Source organism: Rhinopithecus bieti, unplaced genomic scaffold, assembly GCF_001698545.2.
Source record: "Rhinopithecus bieti isolate Rb0 unplaced genomic scaffold, ASM169854v2 scaffold_13272, whole genome shotgun sequence".
Lineage (NCBI taxonomy): Eukaryota > Metazoa > Chordata > Mammalia > Primates > Cercopithecidae > Rhinopithecus > Rhinopithecus bieti.
The window spans coordinates 443-14,518 of NW_016807355.1; the positions used below are offsets into that span (position 1 = coordinate 443).

The window sequence follows — 14,076 nt, forward strand, 5'->3', positions numbered from 1 at the left end:
GACTGACTCACAGTTTCAGGCAAACAACCTTGTGTGTTTGTGATACTAACATCAGCCCACCCAAGAGGGCCACGCTGGTTGTAAATCCTTTGGGCATTCCTGGAAGTTTGTTTGACTTTTTCTTCAGGAGTCCTGAGCTGTGCCTAGACCACTGCTTCTCAACACTGGGTCTGCCCTAGAGTAATTAAAAATCTCTGAAGGTGGTTCGAGACATCAGTACTTTTGTAAACTACCTTAGGTGACTCTAATGGGCAGCAGGGTCCAGAGCTCTTGGCTTCAGAAGGGCAGGGGTGCCTGTCTCTATGAGGTGGGACATCTCTTCCTTTTCCCTGGCCCATGACAGCATCTTCAGCCATGCCCCAATGCCTCAGGCACTGGCTTCCCTACAGGAGAGCTCAGAAGGCTGAGGCCACCCAAGACGAGGATGTCAGCTCCCGAAAGGAACCTTATGTCTCCCTTGGCAGATACTGTCTTTTATTATTAGCAACTCCCTATTTATGGATGGAAGTCATTTAGCTTCTTCAAGCAGCCTCCAGAGCCCATTGGCCAGGTTCCCAGGAACGTGAGATTCTGCGTCTTTGAACTGCTCATGGCAGGGGGCACCTGGGGACCACAAATGCCGATTCAGAGTTGGGAAGGTACTGGCTTTAGGTCCCTGGCTTGGGAAGCATCCCTTGAAAACAGAATAGTGAAAACTGTTATTGGAAGTCGTCCTTCTGTATGTTCTCCAGAGATTGCTGGGAGACGTAGGATGATGTTCTCATCAGAGGATGAGGGCAGATCAAAGGGGAAAATGCTCCCTCCAACAAGGGCACTTATTTAGCACTTTCTATATCCCAGATGCTGTCTTAGGTGCTTTGCTACGTTACCTCATTTTATTCTCACAACAATCCTGTAGAGCAGTTATTTCCATTATACACAGGAGGAAACTGAGGCTCAGGCAGGTACTTGTCTTGCCCAAGGAGTTCGGGGTCCTGTCCACATCTGGGTGCTTTCAGAGTCCATTCTTTCCGTCCTAACGTATCTCATGGTCTCAAAGGACCCCTGAATTCCCCTAGGCCAGTCCCCCCTTCTGATGCTTGTCTTCTCTACAACATCATTTAACAGTGGTGTTCAGACTTCTGCTTGCACACCTCCAGTAATGGGAACCTCATTTCCTCCCAAAGTAGTTCACTCCACTGTTCAGACAGCACTGATGTGGGGGCTCCTTAATTGCTTATCTGAATTAAAGCAGGACATACACAGAATAAGTGAGCAAATAAGTGAATAGAATAAGTGAAAGAGTTGAGTGAACATCTATCTCCTAGTGCCTTCCACTCACTGGTCTTAATCCTACCCTTAGGATAATAAGAATAATGAAGGTTTATTGAGCAGATAGTATGTTCCAGGTACTGTGCTAAATGCTTTCCATTTATTATCTCATTTCACACCTGAGGACTCTGAAGGTTAGAGAGACTAAGTGACTTGTTGAAAGTTGCAGAGGTAGTGCTGGGATTAGAATCTAGGCAGTCCAACTGTGGAGGCTGATCTTAACCACTGCACTCCACACATCCTAAGTCCTAAACATATAAGCAAAATGGGAGACTGTGATTGTTCCACTGCCTTTCACGTTCCAGGCCCACAGATGTTCACTGAATGGGGTTTGAGCCTTTGCTGCCATCTCCTCCCTTTGCCTCCAAATGTTCACTTCCTTGTTCCTTCCCCTCCTCTCTCCAAGGCTGGCCAGTCTGCCTGCGTCACGGCCAGGACTTTCCTCCAGCCCAGTTTCATCCATCTGTGTCCCAGAGCCCTGTTCTCAGCAGTTCCCTAGCTTAGAAAGGGCTTCTGTGGGAGGCTGGCAGAGCATTAGGAATGCTCTTGTCTGTCAGAGACCATGGACTCGGGAGCTTCCTGTGATGAGAAGGAGGCCTATAGGCATGGTGGTGGGCCCCTGTAATCCCAGCTACTTGAGAGGCTGAGGAAAGAGGATTGCTTGGACCCAGGAGGTAGAGGTTGCAGTGAGCTGAGATCGCACCACTGCGCTCCAGCCTGGGCAACAGAGCAAGACCTCCATCTGGGGGCAGGTGGAGGGTGGAGAGAAGGAGGCTTAGAAATGGCTTCCTGCTCATGGCTAATGATAATAATAGCAGGGGACATTTTGGGCATGTGCCATGTGTCAGCCGAGCTGTGCGCTTATGGTGGGACCTCAGCAAGTTCCAGGCCTTCTTGACCTTGGTCTCGAGAGCCCAGGTCTGGTGACAGTGTTCACTCTGCTGAAGCGAACAGACAGGCTGCGGCTGCCCAGTGGTTAGACCCTGGACTTTAAAATCAGGCAGGCCTGGGATCCAGTGGTAGCTCTGATGTTCAGAACTGTGTGACCTTAGAAACATTGCCTGGCCTCTCTGGGCCTTGGCTCCTCATCTGCAAGATGGGCAGGAGAGGTTTGCTGTGGTGATTAAACAATGTGACTGCTTTTTAATGCCTAGCAGAGTGCCTGGTGAGCCAGGAGAAACAGAAATGTCAGCTAGTGCTATTAGTATTCAGTTTGCCTCCCCTACATGCAATTCCAGATGGACCTCACGATTCCAATTCGGGGGGGATTTTTGTGGTTTCTGCAAAAGGAGAGCTCTCTGGAGAGCTTGTTGGGTGCCCCTGACACTTGTCTTTTGCCTCTATCCTGGGAGGATGAGGAGGCTGATGGGCTTCATGAAGCCTGGTGCGTTTATGTGTCTAACTTCTCCTAACACGCCTGAATGACTCAAACTTTTTATTATTGTTTCTTTTTTTCTTCTTTCAGAAAGGTGATGTTTGGGCTGAAGCTGAAGAAGAAGAGAAATAAGGCAGAGAAGGGGTTAATCCTAGCCAACAAGGCTGCGAAAGGTGAGGCTGGGGGTGGGGCGCTGACCACTGGGGCCTGAGAGTGTCACAGAGTGGACCCCTGCTTGGCTGAAAATGCATTTCCCTCTCAATGGGAGTGAGGGGGAGTGTGAGTATGCTGCCCCCTGACCCTTTAGGTCTTGCCAGTCCCAGGTGTGGGCCTAAGATAACCCCCAAGGCCCTTGGTCATCTGGGCCAAACAGGTGAGTGGGGATGGAAGGGGTCCCCGTGAGAAAGCAGCAGCAGGGTTCAAACTCTGTTTCTGTTCTTATTTGTCCTGTGACCTAGGACGGGTGGCTCTGAGTCTCAGCTTCTCCTTTGTCTAATGTCATGATGTGGGTTGCTGGGCTGATCTCACGCAGCTGTGGGGAGGATCAAGCAGGATTTTGAAAATAAGAGGATCACAGCTACTGTGGGGGAGGCTTCACACACATCATCTCATTGAATCCTTCCACCATCTTCCCAGTAGGTATTGTCACCTTGGTTTTACAAATGAGTTTACAGAGATGCAGAGAGAGTAAATAATGTGTGGAAGAGACGCTGCAGAATTTGCAAGGCCCAGTGAAAAATAAAAATGCCCAGTGGTTGTTAAGTTATTAAAAGTGTCAAGATGGTGACAGCAGAGCTTAAGCCAAGTGCAATGAGGTTCTTCTGAGCTTGGGGTCCCGTATGGCTGCACAGACTGCATATCCATGAAGCCGGCCGGCCCTGAGCATGGGAGGTACACAGCCAGGAAGCAACAGCGTTGGGATGTAAATCCAGGTTATCTCACTTTCTGCTCTTAGAATGGGCTACTTCCTTCTCCAAAAGGGCAAAGTCTTGAGTTACAGCGTGAACTGCATCAGTAGAGGCCAGGCCCAGCATTGGGTAGATCTTCAGTGTCTATTGAATCAAATTGGATCAATGGTTTCCAAGTGGACAGATGGGGTGGTCCTCTGGAGACTTCTGCTACATAGCCTTGATTAAAAACCAGCTCAAGGCTAGTTTTCTAGACCATTCCTAAATCAAAATTGTACCGTGGGTCTCGTTAATCTTCACCCCTCTTGTCTCCTGGGGGGCCTGCTGCACTGCCATCTACTGCAGATGTCCTGTAGCCATATGTTGTAACAACTTCACTCCTTGCCCTCAGGTAGAACCTATCCTTATGGTAGAAAAGTATGGAAACTCATTTACACACAGGTATTGATAATGATTAAGAGCCTTGGATAGAAAATGAGGGACATTGTATTTTCAGTGGGGACAAGGCTTAAAGCTTAAAAGTCCCTGTTGATTCAATGAAACTGTACCAGGGAGTGGGTGGAAAAGACTTTGGGGTTATTCCTGGTGTCTTTGAAACTATAACACTGTGGTAGGCCCTGTGACACAAGGTTGAATAAGGCATAGTCCTTTCCCTCTAGGACCTTATGAAAACTAGTATTTATGACATAGTTAATAGGTCTCTGCTGCTTTTTCTTAACATACATCATTCATGACTCTGAAAAGTAGATTCTGGTGCCCCCATTTTATAACAGAGGTTCAGAGAAGGCGAGAGGTTTGCCCCAAGTCACACAGCTAGTAAGTGGAGAAGCTGGCTCCTGATCCCAGGTGAGTCTTACATCAGAGCCTGGGTTTCCTACCCCATGGGCGGCCACCAGTTAAGAGCCCTCCCTGAGAAGCTGGCTGATACCTAGGGCAGTTGACCACAGGCATTTCAGAAGAGTTTGCTCCTGTGGCTCATTCTAGAGTCTGCAGCCCACAAAGCAAACAGGGCAGGGAGGAATCCAGCCCCTCCTAGAAAGTAAACAGCATCCATCCTGCTGTCCAGAGGCCAGCCCTGTGGGAGACTGAAGGAACAAAGCCCACAGAACAGAGACTTTGGTCTTGCCTTCTTGACCTGGCCTGGAAAGTTATGGCTCTTTGGGGTGAAATGTTTGGAAACTTTCTAAGTCTCTTGCTTTTTTATCTGTGTATTTTGAGGCATCGTAGTTACATCTTAAATTCTTAAAATTCTCTTTACCCTACCCTAACCTAGCCATTAGTTACACAACAAATAGTTATTGGGTACCTCTCACAATCATCCATTTGCTCATTTATTCAAAATGTATTAGTGGAATGTCTAAGTGTCAGCCCTGGGCTAAATTCTGGGCATCTAATGGCAAAGACTGGATGGTCCGAGGACAGCTCTGTGCAGGACTTTTCTATTTGCCCCTCTGGATCTATTCTCCACCCTTAGCCAGCTGCTCTGTGTCCTCTATGGGGGCATGGACCAGATCTCTTACCCTCTGCCTTCAGGCTGGCTCTGGCCAATGGGGTGCCCCAGCAGGAGGTGTGGGAGGGAGGAGCATGGGTCAGGCTCCAGGTGACCCTGTCCCTCACCTACAGGAGGGTCACTGCTCCTCACAGGGAGGCTGACCCCACCAGACTTCCTTTCCTTCGGGGTTCCAGTAACTGCTCTCTCTCTGCTAATTTTGTGGGGTGCCTAAGAGTGGCAACAGCTTGGCTGTTGTGAACCCCAGATGATGACAAGACCCTTTGTGGTATTCCTACACAAACATCTTTGTAAAATGTCCTCAAATCATCTTACTCTGATTATACCATCTGTTACCTATTGGGACTATGGCTGAGGTAACTAATGGCTTTGCAAGTTGAGAAAAGTCCTATTAAAAAAAAAAAAAAAAAAACCCAAAACAGACAGTGGGCTCCTGGGGAGTCTCTCAGTGCAGTCAGAGAAGAATTCTCCGGGGAGGTAACATTTAAGCTACAACTTCAAGGATGAGAGGGAGCCCACTGGGCGATGGGCAGGGAGGAGAGCAGTGCAGGGGGAGGGATGCCTGTGAAAAATTCCAAGCAGCAGAGAGCTTGTGAGGTTAGATGGAACGGAACAGGGGGCCTTGTGGATAGAGCGCATGAAGTGGGTGAGAGGGCCAGGTGGGCAGAAGCGTGGGCAGAACCAGATGGAGCAGGTCTCTAACTGCAGATTGTGCATGGACTTCAGATTTATTCTAAGTGCAGTGGAAAGCTATTAAGGGGTTTTAAGAAAAGTGACATGGTCTGGTTTTTATAAGGTCACCCTGGATGCTCCATGGTGAGAGACTGAAGAGAACAAAGTAGTAACTCAGTAAATTAGTGAATAAATGCTGTAGAAGAAGCTTTAGCTGACTGCCTTTCTACCTCGAGGTCTGTCTCACCCTCCAGAATGTATGCCCCCAGAGGGAGGTGTATGTGATTTGCTAATTCCTGCATCCTCAGCATCTAACCTAGCACCTTTTCTTGCATATATAAGGTGTCTTTGAATGTTCACTGGAAACTTGAAACTTGACAGCAAGGCCCAGCCCGAAGGCCCTTACAGTCAAGGAGGGAAGCAGGTATTTTATCTTGCTGCTTCAAGGAGCACAGCCAGGCACTGGCATTCCTTCTGGCAGCTCTGTAGTGTTGGGCTTGTCTTTATTTCCTGAGTGAAAGGGTAATAAAAGCAGACTTCCATTCATGCAGAGATCCTCTCTGTAGCTACTGAGCACCTACAAGACCTGGTCTATGTGCATGAGCTCCCTGGACATGGCTGTGTTTCTTCAGATGCAGTACTGTTGTGTGTGGTTTGCTGTTTAAAATCAGAGAACCAACATGCATCAAAGCTGGAAGGTACCTTAGAAAGTATTAAATGGATGGGTTTGAAAGGTGAGTCCCCTGGATCCCTGGGATTCTGAACCATGGCTTTAGGAGTGTCTGAAGGTGGTGGCTATGGGAGTCTGCAGGAAGCCCCTGTCCGCATTCCACTCCATGGAACATAAAACAGTGTGATATAAACAGGCTTGTGTTATATGCTGAAGTTCCATATCGAGTTACATTTATAAAAGGATTCTGTTGCTTTAACAAATTTTAAAACCACTTTTCTTGCCCAATTCTTTTGTTTTATGGGCAAGGAAAAAAAAATGCCAAGAAATTCTGGACGACTTGTTCAAGTCATGCAACTGGGAATCCATAGACTTGAATGTCTACCATGGACCCTGTATAAAGCTAGGGGCTTTTATATAGTTTAATTTTCCTAACAAACCTGTGGGGGTAAATGATAACCTTGCCTTGTTTTACAAATGAGGAAAACGGGGCTGAGAGAAGTAACTCCTTCAAATCGTAGAACTAGAAAGTGGAAGGACTGGAATTTGAACCCAAATCTTTTGGATTCACGTCTTTGAACCACATCATGCAGAGTCTCTCGGTTTATTAGGAAGGCTCAGCTACTCTCGTTTTTGCCGAAAGTCTGGTTGAGAAGCGGTTCTCAGGCTTTGCTGTACATCTAGGATCACCTGGGGAATTTCAACAATCTTGACATCCAGCAACATTCCAGATGAATTAAATTAGAATCTAGGGTGGAGAGGAAAAGATTCTAAGGAATATGTTTATTATCTGTTCATTTAAGTTTCCTAATGCGTGTGTACTGTTTCATAGGGCTTCCTAGGAAACTGATCCTTCCTAGACTAGTGTGTCACAAGCTACCACTAACTCAGTAACTTAGAAGAAGACATATATGTTCTCTCAGTTATGGAGGCCAGATGCTGGAAATCAGTATCACTGGGCCAAAATCCCAGGCCTCACGCCTTCCAGAGAATCTGTTGGTCGCCAATTCTAGCTCCTCGTTGTGGCAGCATCTGTCTAATCTCTGCCTCCATGGTCACATTGCCACCTTTTTTTTTTTTTTCTGTCTATGCAAAATCTCCCTTAAGGATACATGTGACTGCAATTAGGGTTCACCTGGATCACTTCATCTCAAAACTCTTAATGTAATCACATCAGCAAAGACCTTTTCTCTAAATAAGGTAACATTTACAGGCTTCAGAGATTAGGGCTGGCTATCTTTTCAGAATATCACACATTGCTACTCAAAATTGACCTGCAGACGGCAGGAGTAACCTCGTCTGGCATCTAGCTGTTAGAAATGCAGAATTTATCTGGGCATGTTAGCTCATGCCTGTGATCCCAGCACTTTGGGAGGCTAAGGTGGGAGATTTGCTTGCACCCAGGAGTTTGAGACAACCTGTGCAACATAGAGAGACCCGCTCATCTCTACAAAAAAATATTAACAAGAAAAAATTTACCGGGTGTGATGGAGTGTGCCTGTAGTCCCAGCTACTCAGGAGGCTGAGGTGGGCGGGTCCTTGAGCCTAAGAATTCAAAACTGCAGTGAGCTGAGATCTTGCCACTGCATTCCAGCTCCAGCCTGGGAAGTCTCCAAAAAAATTAAAATAGGGCTAGGCGCGGTGGCTCACGCCTGTAATCCCAGCACTTTGGGAGGCCGAGGTGGGCGGATCACGAGGTCAGGAGATTGAGACCATCCTGGCTAACACAGTGAAACCCTATCTCTACTAAAAATATAAAACATTAGCTGGGCATGGTGGCGGGCGCCCGGGCCGCCTGTCAGTCCCAGGTACTCCGGAGGCCTGAGGCCAGGAGAATGCGTGACCCGGGAGGCGGAAGCTTGCCGGTGGAGGTGGAGATCGCCGCCAGCTGCACTCCAGGCCTGGGCGGACAGAGCGAGACTCCGTCTCAAAAAAAAAAAAAAAAAAAAAATTAAAAGAAACGTAGAATCTTGGGCCACACCCAGACCTACTGAATCAGAATCTGCATTTTAGCAGCTTCCTAGATGATGCTCATGCACATCAGATTTTGCTAATGAGGCTCAGAGAATAAATGATGCATCTAAAGTTCCACTGCGGCAAGGTCATGAGTTGAAACATGTCTTTTGTTACCTTAAACCATACAATTTATAAATTTAGAAAGTAGACTTTATATTTTTTATGAAAGGGTACAACCTGCCAGGTGCCCATGTTGATGGTCTGGGAAGTATAGCCTCCCACAGAGCACAGAGACAGACACTTCAAGAAACGGAAGAGTAAGACAGGAATTCAAACTGAAAGGGTTGGTCAGATATAAATATTTACAGGTTACAGGAGGAGCTATGAATATTCATGAAGGTGGTCTTGATGCATGTGTACTAAACACACGTGCATGTTATCTATGACCAATATTTACCTTGGGGTGGAGACTTAATATTTAAATGTATTAGAATTAGGCCCTATACGTAAAAGATCTTTTTAAGAAACAAAAGCACTCAAGTGTGCAGACTCTTTAAACAGCCAGAACCAGTCTATGGTCTGTGGGTTTTTGTTTTGTTTTGTTCTTCGAGACAGAGTCTCAGAGTCTCCCTCTGTCTCCCTAGGCTGGAGGGCAGTGGTGCAATGTGGGCTCACTGCAACCTCCACCTACCAGGTTCAAGCGATTCTTTTGCCTCAGCCTCCTGAGTAGCTGGGACTACAGGCACACACCACCACGCCCAGCTAATTTTTGTATTTTTAGTAGAGATGGGGTTTCACCATGTTGGCCAGGATGGTCTCGATCTCTTGACCTCATGATCTGCCTGCCTCGGCCTCCCAAAGTGCTGGGATTACAGGCGTGAGCCACTGTGCCCGGCCTGTCTGTGATCTTTTTATCAGGAGAAAGTCACTGAAGTCAGGCTCTTGACTAATTAAAGCTGTAGTTATAGCTTGTAGAACAGGGGCTGGGAGTCAGTCATTCAGTGTCTGTCAGTGGTGGGCAAGCAGTAAGTTGTTTATTGCTTATCTTGAGGCTGGTGCTTGTGCAGCTGCTAGAGAAAAAGAAAAACCTGTGGCAGTTAGAGCAGAGTTTTTTTCTTTTTTTTAAGTGTAGGAGTGCATGACTTAACCTTTGCCTGTCATGACTTTAGGTCCTGTTTGTAATTGGTATCTTATTGCCACAAAGAGTCCATTTTGTTAGTCTTATGATCTCTATTTCAACATTAATGCTGGTCAGTTGTTGTGTCTAAACCACAAAAAGGAAGTATAATGAGGTATGCCTGACCTCCTGTCTCATCATTGCCAAAAACTCAGGGTTTTGTTTTGCGTTTTTTTTTTTTTCTTTTCTTTTTTTTTTTTTGTTTTTGTTTTTTGAGATGGAGTTTCGCTCTTTTACCCAGGCTAGAGTGAAGTGGTGTGATCTCAGCTCACTACAACATTCACCCCTCTGGGTTTAAGCGATTCTCCTCCCTTAGCCTCCCAAGTAGCTAGAATTACAGGCATCCGCCACCATGCCTGGCTAATTTTTGTATTTTTAGTAGAGATGGGGTTTCACCATGTTGGCCACGCTGGTCTTGAACTCTTGTCCTCAGGTGATCTACTTGCCTCAGCTTCCCAAAGTGCTGGGATTACAAGCGTGAGCCATCACACCCGGCCAGAAACTCAGTTTTTAAGTTTTTTCTGGGGTCCCCTTGGGTGGGGGGGGGGTGGTTTCTTAGGATTTTATTTTAGTTTACACTTTAGATTCATAATCTGATTTTCTTTTCACAATCCCAGCCACATAAATCTGTTCTTTTTTGGAAACAGACGATGCATAAGTTTTAGAAAAATGAAGGATGTATCTGGCATTTCTGCCAAAAAGATGTTAAGTTTTATGCTGGTAGAGTCTGCCTTCTAGTTTCCTTGTACTACTTATGGTAGAGGCTCGATTGCCACCACGTGTCAATTTCACAGGATTTTCTTCCTTTGTTTTCTTTTCCAGATAGTCAAGGTGACACTGAAGCACCACAGGAGGAGCCTTCTCACCAGGAAGGACCAAGAGATTTGGTCCATGATGATGCTTCTATCTTTCCTGTCCCCTCAGCTCTTCCAAAGAGAAGGTACAGTATGGATGCAGGTGGTCAACACACATTTGCTGAACATCTCCTATGTGCCAAGCACCTCTGCAGGTGCTAGGAGAAGAGAGGAGAGTAAGACATAGTCACTGTCTACAGGCAGGCAAAGTCTAAGGCAGGAAGACTGTGTCAGCTCAGTTTTCTCTATGGCAGTGCTGGCCATAGAGGGGCTGGCCATAGAAGGCTGATACTGTTCAGCCTTCATCAGGCCAGGATCATGGTTCTACAAGCTTCTGGTCTTAAATCTCCTGAGTGAAGTTGCTCGTGTCGCTCACAGTTCAGGAATGACACCAGGAGCTGTATCTTACCTGCTCTCTGATTCATCAAGGTGCTCATTATCTTAGCTTCTTGTCTGTCTCAAATCAGAAGGTGGTTTTTATGCTATCCAACAAAAAGTCAAAACAAGCTGGCCTTCTGCATGCATTTTGCTGTATCAGTTAGCAATGATGTGTAACAAGTAGCCCCTAGATCTATGGCTTAATATAATAAGCATTTATTATTGCTAATGAATTAGTTAGATAGTTTTGCTGATCCCAGATAGTTACAGATGCATCACTCATGTTTCTGCAGTCATTTGGCAGCTCTGCTGACTAGTTTAGGAGTTGGCTGGTGGTAGCCTGGCCTAGTACTGCTTCAGCTGAGACCGGCTGTCCTCTGCATGATACCAGATCCTCCATCAGGCTGGTCTGAACTTGTTCCAATGCTAGCAACGGCAGGGTTCTAAGAGAGTGGAAATACAGAAGGTCTCTTGAGGTATAGGCTTGGAACTGGCAAAAGTCATTTCTGGTGCCTTCTGTTGACCAACACAACTTACTAGCCCAGCCCACCTAAGAGTAGGAAGAGACTAAAAGTTACAGGGCAACAAGTTTGGATACAGAGAAGCCAGTGACTGGGGCTAACAATGCTTTCAGTCTGCCATATTTGTTTATGTCAATATCTTACTTGTGATAATTCCTCATGCCCTTCCCTTTCTTTACCACTCAAAGTTGTTACTATCAATAAAGCAAATTAGTGCTTCCCCATGTGGCTGATCCTGAGTTGTTGTTTCTGGGTTGTGACAGGATGGCACGGTGCATATATATGGGTTAGAGGGCAGTGGGAATTAGAGAAGGTGATAACTCAGAAGTTGACACCCAAAAGAAGACATGAAATGTGTACACACCTACTCACTGCAATATCTCCTTCCTTCCTTTGCTGCACCCTGACAGCCACCACCCTTCTACCATAGTCTGTGAATAGGGATTTCAATCATTTTTTAATACTCAAGACATTTCTTCCCATTCAGTTCACCAGGGTGATAGTATTGAGTGGAGGAAGGCAGGAGAAAGAGAAATAAGGAATAACAGCCTTTTTCTTTTTCCTTGGTCAGAACATTCTCCAGCAATTGAAATTCTATCCACCCACCAATGCTCAATTCAAATCCAGCCTCTGCAGTGAAATCTTTGTTGTGTACCCTGGTCCTCAAGAATTTTTTCTCAACAGCTCTTCTGTCATATTTTCTTTACCCTATGACACATTTTACACTTGCCTACTAGTTCTTTTTTAATATACTTCTGTCTTCTCTCCCGTGGATGATAGATTGTTACTTCTCAAGGACCAGGAAGATGGCTTACTCATTTTCATTTTTCCCCTGACTCTAGCACTGGACTTTCACATAATAAATAATCAGTACAAATTTGCCACCTTATTGATGAACCAATTTAAATGATATTTACCCTTTCTTACATGCATTGTCTCCTTGAGTCCTCAGAGTAACCCTGTGTGGTAAGAATTCTTATTTTTACTTTCAGTTGCAGAAATTTAAAGTTCAAAATTGGGGAGAACAAATATTCTAACTCAGATCAGTCTGACTCCAATGCCCTGAGATTTTTACTAACTTAATCTGTTCTCTATTGAACTCAATTATAATCAGCAGAAATGGGATGAAATGAAATGCAACACGGTATTGTTAGTAACCAAGGGGACAAAATGCAACAGGAACTCAAGCTCAGTTCATTTCCCACTGATTTCAGCTTCTATGACAACAGGAATTCTTCATCTCTTTCTGTTGTTATCCATCTCTAAATGCCCAGGTGTTGCACATCTGTTTTCAATTACTTGTGACAGTCCAGATAAATGAAATCCCCTGGAATGTGAAAGCTCTTGGAGATGGTATCTTTAGTTATTCCTTTCAATTTTTTCCTTTACCAATTCTTTCAAAAGCAATTATGATTATATCTATTAGACATGGCAGAGTGGTCTGTGTATGGAATCAAGCAGGAGACTGGAAGTTCCTTATTTAGACCCAGCTCTGCCACTGATTTGCTGAGGCATCTCAGTTTCTCATTTAAAAATTTTAAAAAATACTGATAATCATATAAAAAGGACTGACATTTATTCTTGTCAGGTACTGGGTTAAACCTTTATATGCATTATATTATTTAATTCTAGCAATCATCTCAGAAATGCTATTATAAGCCCCATTTTTAGGATGGAAAAACTCAGAGGTCAAGTCATTTGTCCGCTTATACTTATCTCCCACAGAGATGTAGAGAGAATATGTAATAATATTAAATGAAAGGACTTAGAAATACTTGGGAGAATATTATCATGACATATGGATATTCTTCCTTGATGAAACAAATATATTAAACTTTCTTTTAATAGATCAAAACTGTTGACTAAGATCCATGATGGAGAGGTCAGATCCCAAAATTATCAAGTAAGTGACTGGCTCTTCCTGCCCAGCCTCCCCCAGTGCTTCCCGTGTGCATGGATGGCAATGTCTGGAATGGTGTCCACAATGCTTTGTGTTGTAGATTGCCATAACCATCACCGAGGCTCGCCAGCTGGTGGGTGAGAACATTGACCCAGTTGTGACCATTGAGATTGGGGATGAGAAGAAGCAAAGCACAGTGAAGGAAGGAACCAACAGCCCATTTTATAATGAAGTAAGTCATGGAGGTCACCCATAGCCTTTGCACTAAGATTCTCTTCACCACCATTCTGCAGGATCCTTCAGTCAAACAGAAGAGCTGTGCCCCTCCTGCCTCCTTCCCAGGCCCCCGGTTAAGCCCATGGCAAACTCACTGATTCTCCTTACAAACACAGTGCCCTAAGGCTTTTCATGAAAAGGTCATGGAAAGGAGAGGCAAGGAGTTCCCCCTGATTTTAAATTCATTGCTATGTTTTCAACACACGTTTTCTTATCAGCTCATTTTCATCCATTATAAGCCCTGGGTTTATAGCCAATAAATTGATTGAATATGAGTTAGGGAGAAGATACACATTCTTTTTCCTGGCAGAGACATTGGAAACTTAATTATTGTTTTTGAAGCAGGCATACTGCTTTGGAAAGTAAAAGTTACATTTTTCTAAGCTGTGTAGAAATTGTAAAGGAAAATCTCAGGTTTCTAAATATCATACATGCTAAATTCTCCTTTTAAAATAAAAATATTACGTGGGCCGAGGCAGGCGGATCACGAGGTCAGGAGATCGAGACCATCCTGGCTAACACGGTGAAACCCCGTTTCTACTAAAAAAAATACAAAAAACTAGCCGGG

At 45.1% G+C, this 14,076-nt stretch overlaps 1 protein-coding gene across 2 annotated transcripts in view; it reads left to right on the forward strand.

The window, feature by feature from the left end:
• The first annotated feature begins 2,776 nt into the window (after positions 1-2,776).
• The window catches only part of FER1L6 (fer-1 like family member 6), a 172,014-nt gene continuing 160,714 nt past the window's right edge, over positions 2,777-14,076 (forward strand). For both annotated transcript variants that reach the window (XM_017881439.1, XM_017881440.1), the window contains exons 1-4: positions 2,777-2,859; positions 10,402-10,519; positions 13,181-13,235; positions 13,333-13,464. In XM_017881439.1, coding sequence (XP_017736928.1) covers positions 2,784-2,859; positions 10,402-10,519; positions 13,181-13,235; positions 13,333-13,464 — 381 coding nt within the window. In that variant the 5' untranslated portion in view covers positions 2,777-2,783. The remainder of the gene's footprint in view (positions 2,860-10,401; positions 10,520-13,180; positions 13,236-13,332; positions 13,465-14,076) is intronic.